We start from the raw sequence: 15,000 nt of genomic DNA, 5'->3' as shown, positions 1-15,000 counted from the left end.
CAGCTGCAGCAGCGGGGATTGCAACCGCGGCGTCTCTGAGAGGAGCTGCGGGCGCCGGCTGGCGCTGCGGCTGCAGCGCCGGAGCGTGCGGCGTCACTGCTGCTGTATCTCAAACACATGTGGTGAGTATGCATGAGGGAGTGATGATGGGGGTGGGGGGGAGGTGGGGGAAGAGGGTGGGGAGGCTGGACAGGGCAGTGAGAAGCAGGCTGTGGGTGGAGTCGGGAGCGAGAGGAAAGGAAAAAAAGAAAAAGCGGACCAAGAAAATGGAGGGGATGTGGGTGGATCTGCCAAGAGCAGTGGGGTAGAGGCTGTGGGTGAGGTGGGAAGTGGGGAGGAGGAAGGAAAACAAGAAAAAGAAGGGGGGAAAAACAAACAAAAAAAGATTTAAAAAACAACAACAAAAAATATTGGTGATGGTGGTGATGGTGGCACGGGCTTAGAGGTGGAAGTGGGGAGTGGGGTGGAGAATCATGAGGAAAAGGGAAAAAAAGACGAGGATAAGGGTGGTGAGAAGCCCATAGAGGGGGTAGGGCAGGTGGGTGGAGTCAAAGAGGTGGAGGAGGACGGTGCAGGTAGAGATGGATGAGGAGGAAGCAGGGGGGCAGAAAGAGGCCCCGAAAAGAAAAAAGAGTGGCCAGAGCGCCGGCAGCGAGGCCAAGGCCAGCAGGGTGGAGGAGAGGAGGAGGAGTCAAGGGGCGAGGCCGGAGGAGGACAGCAGTGATGAGGAGGAGGCAGACGACAGCGACTCTCCTCTGATTTTAACAAACAGTCAAGCTCAAAAACTGCACACAGTGGATGAAATAAGCCAGTTTTTAAACAGAACAAAAAACAAAAGGAAAGTGGAGGTCGGGGATCACTTCCCTGACCTCGTGACCTTTGTACAGTCTTGCCGCTACCATATAAAAAAGAAAAAGTTTGAAAAGCAAGAGGTTTTTAGGATTAAAAAGATTTTACTTAAAGTAAAGGAGTGCATCCAGCAGGGGGAGGTGGAGAGCTCCAATGTGTGTTTTAATTGATTTCTTGGTTTTAGGTTTTATTTGTTTTTTAAATTCTTTTCTTTTAATGAACACATTCAGAGTCGGAGTTTTAAATGTAAATGGAGCGAGAGACAGTAAGAAGAGAACATCTATTTATGAATTTAACAAGATGAAAGCCAACGATGTTCTCTTCTTACAAGAGACGCACAGCGACAGCACCAACGAGGCGGACTGGAGGAGGGAGTGGGGGGGGGAGTCCTCCTGAGCCACAACACCAACCTCAGCGGAGGAGTGGGCTTCCTCTTCTCCAGGGCCTTCAGCCCGCGGTCACTGGAGGTCAAACACATCGTGGAGGGGAGGCTGTTCTTCGTGAAGGCACGGTTCGACCTTTTTAACGTGGTTTTTATAAATGTCTATGCTCCAACAACCGGGACAGAGAGGAAGCTGTTTTTATCCAAAATTAATGATGTTTTAAATGACTGTGCCTCGGAGGAGTTTTTATTCTTGGGGGGGGATTTTAACTGCACAGAGGATGATTTTAAAGACAGAAACCACACAGAGCCACATCCAGCTTCACAGCAGGTGCTGAGGAGGCTGGTCCATTCTCACGGCCTGGTGGATGTGTGGAGAAGGATGCATCCGGACTGCCGACAGTACACATGGTCCCACGTTAGGGAGGGAAGGATCTCCTCATCCAGGTTAGACCGTATTTATGTTTTTAAGCACCATTTAAAGATTTTTAAGATGTGCAGCATTGTTCCGGCTGGTTTTACTGATCACTCTTTGGTTTTATGTCATGTTTTTATTAGGAACGTTTTACCCAGGAGCGCATATTGGCATTTTAATTCAGTTTTAACTTTCGATAGGAATTTTAGAGAGGTGTTGTTTTATTTTGGGGGTTTTTTTAGGCTGAGGAAGAGTGATTTTAATAATCTTAGGCAGTGGTGGGACCGTGGTAAGGTAGAAATTAAGCTCCTTTGTCAGCAGCACACTTTCAACGTCACTAGAGACGTCACCAGATCTATGAAGGTCCTGGAGACTGAGATAGTGGACCTAGAAAGTTTAAGCAAGTCCACAGGAGATCGAGGACATATTGAAGTCCTCAAAAGTAAAAAGGCGGCTCTCGCCGACCTGTTCGAAGTTAAAGTACAAGGCGCACTGGTCAGGTCCCGATTCCAGACCATCGCGGAGATGGACACTCCCTCTAGCTTCTTCTTCGGCCTGGAGAAGAGGAGGGCAGGCGAGTGATCCACTCACTGCTGACGGACGAGGGCAGCCGGTGGTGGAGCCAAGCCAGATCCGGAAGCAGCGGTGGGTTTTACCTCCCTTTATGCCACTGAGTATAGGGAGGAGGAGAGTCGACGGAGGGCTCTGTGGGAGCTGCCTCAGGTCTCCGAGGAGACTAATGAGGAGCTCGACAGACCCATAACCCCCAAGAGCTGAAAGCTGCCCTGCAGGAATGCAGGAGGCGCGCCCGAATCGACGGCCTCCCCGCTGAATTTTACAAAAAATACTGGGATGTCCTCGGAGGGGACATCCTAGACGTCTTCAACGAGAGTCTGGCCTCTGGTTCCATGCCGATGTCCTGCCGGAGGGCAGTACTAATGATACTGCCTAAAAAAGGAAACCCGCAGGACATCGGTAACTGGCGCCCTGTGTCTCTGCTGTGTGTGGATTACAAGCTTCTGTCCAGGGTCCTCGCCTCCAGGCTGAGGGGAGCTATGGAGCAGGTCCTCCATCGGGACCAGACCTACTGTGTGCCCGGCAGGTCCATGGTGGACAACGTCCACCTCATTCGGGACGTTTTGGAGGTCTCCAGCTCGTTGGGTATGGACACTGGTCTGATTTCTCTAGATCAGGAAAGGCTTTTGACCGCGTTGAACACGGCTTCCTCTGGAAAGTTCTGGGGAAGTTTGGGTTCAGCGCTGGCTTCATAGCTAAGATCAAGGTGTTGTACAGTAATGTTGAGAGTGTGCTGAAGATAAACGGCAGGCTGTGTGCTCCTTTTAGAGTGGGTAGAGGGGTCCGGCAGGGCTGTGCTCTGTCCGGGATGCTCTACGCACTCTCCTCGAGCCCCTCCTCATTAAAATACGCTCTAGCCTACATGGTTTGGTTTTACCTGGTTTTAGTCAGAGAATGATTTTATCGGCATATGCCGATGACGTTGTTGTTTTTATTAAGAATCAAAATGATGTAAACCTTTTAAATCAAATTGTACAGGTTTTTAGCACGGCATCATCAGCGAGGGTGAACTGGAAGAAAAGCGAAGCCCTCGCTGTGGGGAGTGGCGTGGCGGCCTCGGTTCTTCCACAAAAGCTCATATTGTAAAAGGACGGTTTTAAATATTTAGGAATATACCTGGAAACCGAGCATGGTCCAGAAGAACTGGGAGGGCGTCACAGAGAAGATAGAGGGGAAACTTTCCAAATGGAAGTGGCTGCTCCCCCAGATGTCTTTTAAAGGTAGAGTACTGGTTTTAAACAATCTCATTGCATCCCAACTGTGGCACAGGTTGACCGTTTTAGACCCTCCCTCGGGCTTCTTAGCCAACATACAAAGGAAAATGGTGGATTTTTTTTGGGAGGGTCTAGACTGGGTGCCACAGGGGGTGCTGTTTTTAGCCAGAGAGGAGGGGGGACAGGGCCTTGTCCACCTGGCCAGCCGGACGGCTACTTTTAGATTACAGTTTGTTAAGAAGTTTTGAACGAGTCCGGGGTTTTTAGTGTGGCGAGACGTGGCCAGCTGCATCCTCAGACGTGCTGACAGCCTGGGGCTGGATACTGCTCTGTTTTTAATAGACTCCAGCATTTTAAAGTTAAGTGGGCTGCCTCCTTTTTATCAGGGTGTTTTTAAGTCGTGGGCCCTTTTTAAGCACGAAAGGTGCCCACAGTCTGATTCTCTGTTCTGGTTGTTGAGAGCCATTAATTCACGGGCAAAACTAGACATTAGCAGCGTCCACCCTGGACTAACGGGGCGCTGCGAACAAAGACTCTTTCCTGCAGCAGTTGGTGGATGCAGTGGGCCGACGCTGAGCGACCCCCGGCCCTGGGCTCCTGCTGGGGATGCATTCCGACCGGGTGGCGAGGAGGCTCCTGGAGCTGTGGAGGCAGAGGCTGACCGGGTTGGAGAGGAGCCTCCTCAACGACTACAGCCAGCAGAGAGCAGAGCCGGACCCTGCAGACCCTTCCCAGACATCTCCCTCAGCCCGGGGCTAGGGGACTCACCGCCCCTGCTAAGAACGAGCCACCCAGAAAACTGCACACTGAACAAAGCAGACAAGAAGACTTTGTATTTTAACCTCGTGAAGAGTATCAACAGGTCCAGACTGTGCAACAGACCGCCCACTGTGTGGTCAGAGAGACTTGGGCATGGAGGCCCTGGCCGCAGTGGGGGTTTCTATACAAGCCTCCCTGAAGAAAAGGACCGCTGACCTCCAGTGGCGGATTTTACACGGTGCTGTCGCGTCCAACGCTTTTATTTCGTAATCAATCCCGCTGTCCTGAGCCAGTGCCCCTTCTGTGACCTCCGGGAGACTATTTACCATGTTTTTAACGAGTGTAAGAGACTTTTGAGTTTCTTCACTCTTTTAGCATTGGTTTTTAGTCTTTTTAATGTGGCTTTTACAGAGAAGGTTTTTATCATGGGAGCTGCCTACAAAAAAACGGAAAAGGAAAAGTGGCAGCTCCTTAATTTTTTATCCGGCGAAGCCAAAATGGCCATTTATTTAACAAGGAAGTCCCGGGTGGAAAACAGAGAGGGGCAGGAAGCCAGGGCAGTGTGGCTCTGTAACATCAGAGCCAGACTCTGGCTGGAGTTCAGATTTTATAAACACATTGGAGACCTGGATGCTTTTAAACAACGCTGGTGTTTTAAAGGTATTGTTTGTTCTGTGGTGGAAGAGGAGCTGGAGTTTGCACCACTTTTTATTAGGTAAAGCATGTGTTTCTGTTTTTTTCATGTTTTGTTTTGTTTGTTTGCTTTTATTTTAAATAACCCGATTTTTTAAAACACTTCATTTTTAAAGAAACGTAATGTTTAAAAAAATGTAAATAAAGTGTTTTTCAAAAATCAAAAAAAATCTCTCTCTCTCTGTCTCTCTCTCCCTCTCTCTCTCTCTCCCTCTCTCTCTCTCTCTCTCTCTCTCTCTCTAGCTTTGTGTTGCTACCTCTGGGCCGGGAGCACACAGTGGGTTTATCTCTGCTTTTGTTCCCCTTCAAACTGCTGCCAGGTGTTTGGTGAGCGGGACGATAATAACCCAAAACAATGAAAGAGCTTAAAGGGTCCGCAGAGCTGCAGAGTTCAGGGAATAATGTGTCACGCCGAGCGGTTGCGAGGCCAGATCCACTTTTAAGATAAGAAACGTTTAACTGTGTGTGTCTGTGTGTGTGTGTGTACCTGGACCCCAGTGTGTCTGTTGTTGTGTCTGCACTAAAGCGACCGCGGTGCAGCGGGGGGTGTGACGCCGGTGTGGTGTCGTTCCAGGTGCGTAACCTGTGCTACATGGTGACGCGGAGGGAGAAGATGAAACACACCATGTGCGACCTCCAGGAGAAGATCTTCCACCTGCAGATACAACTCCTGGAAGAGGACGTCGCCGGAGGTAACAACACACACACACACACACACACACCTGTGTGTCTGGAAATAAAGCCGCTACCTTTCACCCCCTCCAGCCCTGTAGCCGAGGCCCCCGACACACACTTATAAAACAATTGTGAAAGCTCAAGTGCGTGACGGTTAAATGCAAACCCTGCTGGTCGAGCGTGGTGGGCGGACGGGTTTCATCATCTGTGCGCGGACACACACACATGAATGGAGCTCGGCTTCCTCTCCGCCCCGGTGAGGTCGGACCTCGATGCATTTGGTGCCGCTGGAGAACACAAAGGCCAGAGCCGGCTGGATGAGGCGTCCGCTCGGAACAAGAGTTATTTTCTTAGTGGGGGGGAAATTCGCGAATTTTCACCACTTGGTAGAATCGGCTGCGACCGCTTAACCTCCCGGGATTGTTTGCATTGTTATTGTTTTACCTGGAAACAACAAAACTCCTCATAAAGGAGCTCTGGCAACTCCTCTGGTTGTATAGAAGTATATGCGTCATGTGTTAAAGCTCCATTCTCTCTACTGACCACCTTATATTTATATATATATATATTTATATATGTATATATATATATATATATGTATTTATATATTTATATATATAAATATATCTATACAGCTATATATATATATTTACATATGTATATATATATATTTATATATATATTTATGTGTGTAACAAAACGTAAACTAAACATATTCTCGAGGTTGTCGGTCACAGTTCGGACCAGAACAACAACAATGTCGTTTTATCTTTTTATCTTTCTCCTGGAGGTTTAAAGTTCTGATCGCTGTGCCTTGATTATTGAACTCTTCCAGAGCCGGGAGACTCCTCCCCTTTTGACACCAGTCCGGACTTTAGTACATCAGCCCGAAGCCAGCCGGGTGAAGCGCCTTAAAAGTTAGTGACAACATCCTCAAGAAATCAATACTTAAACTGGTCATGATGTCATACGGTCATTTCTGGTTCTTTAGAGAACCTTTCAACCCAGGGTTCTTTAAAGAACCATTTCCTTAAACCAGGGGTGTCCAAACTTTTTGCAATGAGGGCCAATTGTGATAAAGTCAAGATGCCCGAGGGCCAATAGTTCATTTAAACATTTTTTTAAACCACAAAAGTTACATGAATATAGACTGTTATAAAACAATGTATTTTAACTGTCACAATTATTTTTATTTTTTAAATGACAATGTAACCACATATAATAGAACCAAGTCTGCCTTTCATTCAGTCAGATAACAATGAAAACGCTGTATATAGAATACCTTACATTTCTATGAGTTACATAACGTTGCTTAATGAACATTTTAAACAGGAGTTATAAGTAATGCAAAGTGGTCTGTTATCATTACACTTACAAACTAATTAATTTTGCCCTTATCTTTTACTAGATCTTTTCAGAAACACAATAGTTTGTCACATCTACAGGATTTCACTGTTAATGACATATGTTACCGTTCAACACACTTCACATTTAGCTTATTGTGGCTGCAATTAACCTGTTTTGCACTGAATACCTTTTCAAGATAATATCAATAAAGTGCAACCTGTGACAAATTAAACCAAATAAGATCAAGAATTTGGGCATAAAGAGTTTTACTGAGTGTTAGTTACACTGCATATATTTTCAAAATAACAAAAACGCGCAACCTTTGAAAAACAAAACAAGTGCAGATATGATTGGGTCATCACGTTTTACTCTGTGTGATAAAATGGGCTTTCCACTACACCTCTTTTTAAAACGGGGTTGCACGCTTGATATGGCCACTCTCAATAATGCTCAATGTTGAGCTCTTGTTTTGAAGGGCAACAGCTGGAACGCTGAGAGGTAACACCTGGCAAGTCGCCAATAATCTAGTCTGTCGTGCATGTGCAGCGTAACCGGTTAATGTCGTAGCGTACACATTTACACGAAAGTAGGCGACAGGCATTTCGCTCTTTATTTATTAATGACTTAGTTTTATGTCCGTGTAGTTTGTAATATGTGAAGTTCTCAAACAAGGTCTTGAAATAAAAGAATCTGCATTTACCCTCGCGCCCCACCTCGTCTCTGCTCTAGCAGAGAGCTACTCTGAGACGACTTGTCTTCACCACCGTGGGAACGCAGAGGTGTCGGTTTGCTGTTCCCGCGACATATTGGACCTCTCTGCCAGCTGGTTGGAGCGCGCTCACCTGTATGTGCGCACCTGTCTGTGCGCATGGGGGCGGAGCTCCGCCGCGATACCGAGAGCCAGGAGAAGTGTGAACGCCACCACGTAGAGACAGAAATGACATGCCGCTGTGTCGATACGATCAATAATATACGACCGTTTAGTTGAATAAAACAACCTGACATTACTTATGTTGTAATCTGGCGCTATAGAGAACATTTCAGTGGGGCGGACCCCCACCCTGTTCTCATGGGAGGGGAAACACTCGTAATTCCCACCGCTCCTGAACGCGGCGGCCCTCACTGTCAACGTTTCTCCTTTTTTTTGCCGTCGCCATGGCAAATAGGTTTCGAGAAGGGTTCACGCCACGGATGCAGAGCCAGATACATTAGAAAGGAGGAATTACGTCTTTCAAGTTTTTATGATTTATTTATTCTGACAGATCTGGCGGGCCACAAATAACACATTATATGACCGATGTCGCGGGCCATATGAAATCTGACCGCGGGCCGGACTTTGGACACCCCTGCCTTAAACAGTTATTCAAAGAACTTGTAAAGGTGCCTCAAACTAAACAAGGGTTCTCCAGTAGGTGATGGTTCTTCGTAGAACCACAAAGCCTTTAATAGAACCCTTTAAGAACCTTTATGTTTCTGTGATCAGGGAGAAGGACAGCCAATCAGAGGACGCGTATCTATACGTACGCCAAGGAGACTCCTTTAAAAAGATCTTTTACTTGTAAACAAGCATTTACTGATATTATCGGAAGTATCTTTATAATCACACACTCTGATTGGCTCTCACAGTCGTGACCTGCAGCCGCGTTGAGGAGCTCTGATTGGCTCTCACAGTCGTGACCTGCAGCCGCGTTGAGGAGCTCTGATTGGCTCTCACAGTCGTGACCTGCAGCCGTGACAGTGAACGCTTGTTGTCATGGTGATACCAGTCAGAGCTCGCTGGCATCGGTAATGACAGTGAACTCTCGTCAGCCTGTGTGTGTGTGTGTGTTTGTGTGCGTGTGTGTGTGATTTTGTGTGTGCGCGAGTGTATGTGTGTGCGTGTGTGTGTGTGTGTGTTCATGTGCGTTAGAAACACTAAATTTTCAGTGCTCATCATTCTCGAGGACGGCTGCACACACACACACACATACACACACACACACACACACACACACACACACATACACTCCACTAAATCTTACAAACACGTTGACTCTCTCTCCGTTTCTAACTCCCTCTGTGTGTCTCACACACACACCCACACACACATACACACACAAACATACACACACACACACACACAGAGCTGCTGACTCAGCATTGCCATCAGGTACTGGGAGCTCTGCTGCTGGCAGTAAACAGCCGTATCTATTCTCACTGTGTGTGTGTGTGTGTGTGTGTGTGTGTGTGTGTGTGTGTGTGTGTGTGTGTGTGTGTGTGTGTGTGTGTGTGTGTGTGTGTGTGTGTGTGTGTGTGTGTGTGTGTGTGCATTGGAGAGTGAAGGACGAGGTCGTCTCCCCTAATGATCGGGCGTGTCCCTCACTGCATCTTCCTCTTTTCCTCATCCTCTTCTATATTTACTTTATTTTGTTCCCTCTCTCCCTCTCTTCCTCTCTCTCTCTTCCTCTCTCTCTCTCTCCCTCTCTCCGTTTCTCCTCCACGTCTTGCTTTTCTTTCTTTTCCCTCCGCTTTCCTCTTCGCCGTCTTCTCCAGTTCGTTCTCCGCGACATGAAGATTAGAATAATAAATAATAAACAATAGATAATAAATAATAAATAATAGAAAATAAATAATAAATAATAGATAATAAATGTTTAGAGCGTTAATGCTCAGGTTCGTCTCGGCGGGGACGGAAAGTTTGGGAATTAAAAAACAAATAAAAATGAAAACGTGTCAAATGTGAAACGAAGACCATGAAAATCCTCTGTCTTAAATAAATAAAAAAGGTTTAATTATTTTTAGACACGTCTGACATCCATAACTCCAATGTGTAAAATCTAAAATAATCTGGAGCGTCTCCGCGCACCAGCCTCCCCCCCCGCTTCCCCCTGGGCTCGTCTTCTTTTTCTTTTTCAAAACCTGCAAAAATCACACAAACACACACACACACACACATGGACACACACACACACTCAGACACAGACACACACAGACACACACACACACACATGGACACACACACAGACAGAGACACACACATACAGAAACACAGACACACACACACACACACTCCTCGAGTCCACCTGACACCCAGAAGCCTCAGTCCGCCCGTCTCACAGCACTTAACCTGTCATGTCCGCCTCCTGTCTGCCAGTCCACCTGTCTGTCTGTCATGTGTGTGTGTGTGTGTGTGACGAAATGGATTCAATACAACACAAGGAAGCCACGACACTTGTGTGTAATACCCAAAATGTAGGACATCATTAAAAAGAACGGTCATAACACACACACACACAAACTGAGAGAGAGCGAGCAAGAGAGAGAGAGTATTATTATTATTATTATTATTATTATGCAGGACGTGCACTGAATCTACATGTTAGCGCAAACTGAGCTGTGACAAGCTGACAGTGGTTAGCGTTGGCCTCTGATCTGTGTGTGTGTGTGTGTGCATGTGTGTGTGTGTGTGTGCGTGCGTGTGTGTGTGTGCACGCATGTTTGTGTGTGATGGAGCGTGAGGAAGTCAGAGAAAATAAGGACGGAGGAAGAGGAGGACGGGAAGGGACGAGAATGTAATGGGATGAAAAAACAGGAGCAAAGAGAGAAAGAGAGAGAGGGAGAGAGAGAGAGAAAGAGGGGGGAGGGGGGGAGGAAGTAGAAAGCCTCCTCACGTTGCACTAATGAGCTCAGGTAAGAGACGGGACACAGAGGCTCTCGCTGCAGTTCGGTGCTCCTGGAAAGAGAAATGAATCACTCGCTTCAGAGAGACCAATCCCCCGGAGCCTCCTCAAGAAGAGAGGGAAGAAGGGAGGACAACACTGTGGAGAGAGAGAGAGACAAAAGAGGAACAGACTGTGTTTTTAAAAGGTTCCCACCGCCGACGGAGGAGATTAAAACGTGCTCGGGGGGGAAGAGGACGTCCTTGAAAAAAAGGCCCAAAAAACAAGTTCCAGTGTGAGGAGCGGATGAAAGGATGAAATGACGTAAGACCCTCGTAGAGGAGAGGAAGCTCCTCCCCTCACAGGGAACGTAAAGTGTTAAAGCTGCATTCTCTCTCCTGACCACCAGGGGGCGACTCCTATGGTTGTATAGAAGTCTATGCTTCATGTGTTAAAGCTGCATTCTCTCTCCTGACCACCAGGGGGCGACTCCTCTGGTTTGTAAAAACACATTTAAATCAGAGACTGAATTAACGTAAACACTTTGACCGATGACCTCTCTGGAGGTCACCGGCAGCGGCACATAAACAAATAACATGAGCCCGAGTGTCGCTGTAATGAAGCCTGCAGGTGCCACCTGCTGTACCAACGCACACACACACACACCATACACAAACACACATACACACACACACCATACACTCACACCACACACACACACAGTCTATAAACTTGACACCGGGCAGCAGGAGAGTTAGTGAGCCGTGCAGCAGGAACCCGTTACCAGACTGTGTGTGTGTGTGTGTGTGTGTGCATGTGTGTGCGTGTGTGTGTGTGTTGAGAAGTTGTTTTTAGGCATCCGTTAGATCAGGGGTTCCCAAACTTTTTAGGCCACGCACCCCCTTCTACATCCCGACCGGGTTCACGCACCCCCAATCCCCCACACCTTAAAAAAAACGCAACGGAATGCAAGAGTTGTTGACGGGGGGGGGGGGGGGGTGCGAGTGACTTTTTCTTTGCTCCGTCTCGATGCGCGCGGACGGGCGTCGGAGCTCTGCGGCGACCACGATCGACGGATTGAGCACCCCTGCATTCAAACATTAAATAGCCGACAGTTTTTTTCAGCGTAAGAAATACGATGTGTGGCGGGAGTGCGTGAGTTAAGACCGAAATGACACTTGAGAGCCCTGAGAATGTTTAATATTAATTATTACACCATTAGACCACCATTACATTTTTCCTCTCGTGCACCCCCTAGAGGAATCCCTGCGTTAGATGCAGAGCTAATCAATAATCAATTATTCTGTCAGTGTCTTGTCATCTGGATACATTGACATTTTACAGACTAAGCATTTTATTTGACAATTCATATAATTTATAGTTTTAGTCTTAATTGTAATATTGTGAATTAATTTAAGATATTATGAGAATTTTAATACCGAGCGTTATTTTGCGTGTTGCTAGGCGGGTTTAGAATGATGAGTCATGTTCGTGGCGTCCCCGTCTCTTCGTGGCCCCTCGGTCTGTAAATCGTTGCTTTTAAAAGTCCAAATTAATTTTGAATTATTGATAAATTACGTGTCATCAACAGTTGTAAATGTAGAGTAAATCACCTGTATGGACTCCAGGCAGTGGCGGGCCGTCAGGGCCAGCAAGGCCTTCTCTGCTGGCCTAAACATCATCAGAATATATATTTTTTTCTAAATATATTTCCCCACAAATATGTATTCAATTATTTCCCAGAGTAAGAGTTATTCTCTTAATTTCATAGCGTTCCTCTTGGTTGCGCTGCTGCCAGCGCCAGGTTGAGATTTGGAGGGCTGGTCTTTATGTTAGATCTTTTATCCAATCATATTCAGCCATCGTGTGTTGCCAGGGGGCTAACATCTGCCCTTAGGCCTTCAGAATCAACATTGAAGGCGCTGGTAGCTTCAAGTGAATGGGAATGACGATGTTGTGTCAACCAATCAGCTTTAGAGTTGGCTCCTCTAGGCCTTCTAGAAGGCCCCGGAACCGGCACAGGAGCAGCTAGCAGGCGGAGTGCTGCAGGTCTTTTGATTGGATTACCAATATTGAGAGGCGGGTCCTATGGGCAGGTAGATGCAAAACCTCAGAACTAGGAAACTGAATTTGATAAAGGAATTAATTCGCGGACTACAAAGCTGTTTTTTCAACCCACAATGGCGGAAGGAGGAGAAGATGTCGATTTGGTCGAGCATATACTTGAAATCTGCTTTGGGTGCGACAATGCCCTGTTTAGTGAACAAACGAGTGCAAGTGACTTTTTTCTTCTTTTCTCCATCCTGATGCGCGCATTCTGCAGCGGGTAGACGGAGAGCCGAGAGAAATGACATGCTGTTGTGTAGATACGATCAACATCAGACGGCTGTTTAGTTTAATAAATGAACAAAGACGTGCTATAGAGAAAATGACGGGGGCGGGCCAATTTTTGTAATGTCATGCGATCTACCAATACTACGCCGTGATCGACGTATTGAGCCCTGGTCAAGAGCCATGGCATCATAATGATAGTAATAAGAGGTGGATTAATTCGGGTGGGACTGTGTAGGACCTCACTGAAGGCCCAGGCCCCAGGCCCACGGCCCGCCACTGACTCCAGGTAACAGCTCAGTGTAGTTCATCAAGGTCACACGGGTCCTGATGTCTGACCTTTAACCTTTAACCTTTAACTAGTATCCTAAACATCCTTAAAAGAAAATACTGCCCTCAGGTCTTAAAGGGACAGTGTGTAGGATGTGAAGGAATAAACGTTTAGTTTCATAGGTCACGAAAACAGGAGTTGTTTTTTATTCCAGGTGATTATAGCATAGCAGCATATTTAAAAAATGTGATGTATTTCATTTCAGCCAATGGTTCCCCCTAAATGCGGCGCACTGTACCTTGAAATAAAAAATTCACCAGAAATTTCAATTTTCTATATTAGATTTTTCTTTTTCTCTCTCTGTCCTCGATCTCTATAAGTGTCTATGTGTTGATCCAAAAGCCCAAACTATTTATTTTTACTATAATGCAAAAATGTTAATCTTTTTTCTTTTCTTTTTTCTCCCAAACTTTAAACTCTTTGTTTGCTTCCCTTTCTCTCAAATTCCATCTCGAGGGAAGAATTTCCAACGGGCACGGCGACTGTTTAAATTAAAATAAATTAGAATAAATAGAAGCTCTAACCTGAGTCGTTTTCTGTGTCTCCCTCTCAGAGAAAAGCCAGAAGGGAGAAAAGAAGCAGAATGGAGCGAAGGAGAAAGGAAAGGAGAGAAGGAAGAGTAGCCCCGAGAAGAAAAAGGACAGATTGAAGCCGGAGAACGGCTCCCTGCTGAAAGAGCTAGGTAGGTGTGTGTGTGTGTGTGTTATTTTGAGTTGTGTACATTCTCTACATAAGGCCACAATACATTAGAGAAATTGACATTCAACAAGAACAGGATTTTTTGTTGTAGCTGTGGTCAGCTCTTTCTCCAAGCTGCATTCTCCCTCCTGACCACCAGGGGGCTCCTCTGGTTGTATAGAAGTCTATATAGTGACTCTACTTCTCTCTTGATGTTTTCCCTCAGTAAACATTGTAAACATGAGTTTATGTCTCAGTCTCTAGTTTCAAGTCTTCTTCTATACAGCATGATGTCATCATTTATACTGTATGGTCATTTAGAGTCACACAGACCATAGAGCAGGGGGCGCTTTAGGGGCGGGGCTACAGGGTGATTGACAGGTATCTACCAGAGTCGTGTTCATCGTCTTTCCTCCGCAGCCCAAATACGGTCACTTCAGTTCACTGGTTGCATAAAAACAAGATGGCGACGGCCGCAATGCCAAACTCGAGGCTTCATTCTAGCGATCCACAAACCGACGACGACACCGCCCACTTCTCATGTGCAGTCCGTCCTTTATGTTGTCGGCTTTAGTGCGATCATTAGAAAAGACACGTTTCTAAACGGAATAAGGAACTTAGTGGAAACTTTAAATGGAAGACGAGAGGATGGGAATAAAGGCGCGTCCTGCTGCGTCCGGGACAACCAGACCTTCCGATCGCGGGCGGAGGGAAAGTCGGTAACGAGGCGTGGGCGGTGGGAGTGAGGAGGCGGCTCCGTGGTCATTAGCGAGCACCTGGTGGAGGATAATAACCGTCCGTCCTGATCCGCTCCCCGGCAACCGGTCGTTAGGCGACACGTCACGCATGTGAGGAGAGATATTGAAGATGAGATTGGGCGGAGGATTTTCTGCACGTAGATATTTGTTCAGAACCATTTAAAGGCATTTAGCTGACTGATATATACATATATATATATATATATATATATATATACATATGTATATATACAGGACTGTCTCAGAAAATTAGAATATTGTGATGAAGTTCTTTATTTTCTGTAATGCAATTAAAAAAAACAAAAATGTCATGCATTTCTGGATTCATTACAAATCAACTGAAATATTGCAAGC

At 46.4% G+C, this 15,000-nt stretch overlaps 1 protein-coding gene across 1 annotated transcript in view; it reads left to right on the top strand.

Annotated features, from left to right (window-relative positions):
* jade2 (jade family PHD finger 2) overlaps positions 1-15,000 on the top strand; it is a 344,631-nt gene that overhangs the window by 311,552 nt on the left and 18,079 nt on the right. Inside the window, exons 12-13 of the mRNA XM_056411448.1 lie at positions 5,463-5,580; positions 13,764-13,892. Coding sequence (XP_056267423.1) covers positions 5,463-5,580; positions 13,764-13,892 — 247 coding nt within the window. The remainder of the gene's footprint in view (positions 1-5,462; positions 5,581-13,763; positions 13,893-15,000) is intronic.

The sequence above is a fragment of the Pseudoliparis swirei genome, chromosome 3 (genome assembly GCF_029220125.1).
Source record: "Pseudoliparis swirei isolate HS2019 ecotype Mariana Trench chromosome 3, NWPU_hadal_v1, whole genome shotgun sequence".
Taxonomy (NCBI): Eukaryota; Metazoa; Chordata; class Actinopteri; order Perciformes; family Liparidae; genus Pseudoliparis; species Pseudoliparis swirei.
The sequence above is the reverse complement of the archived record's forward strand: the minus strand, read 5'-3'. Positions and strand labels throughout refer to the sequence as shown.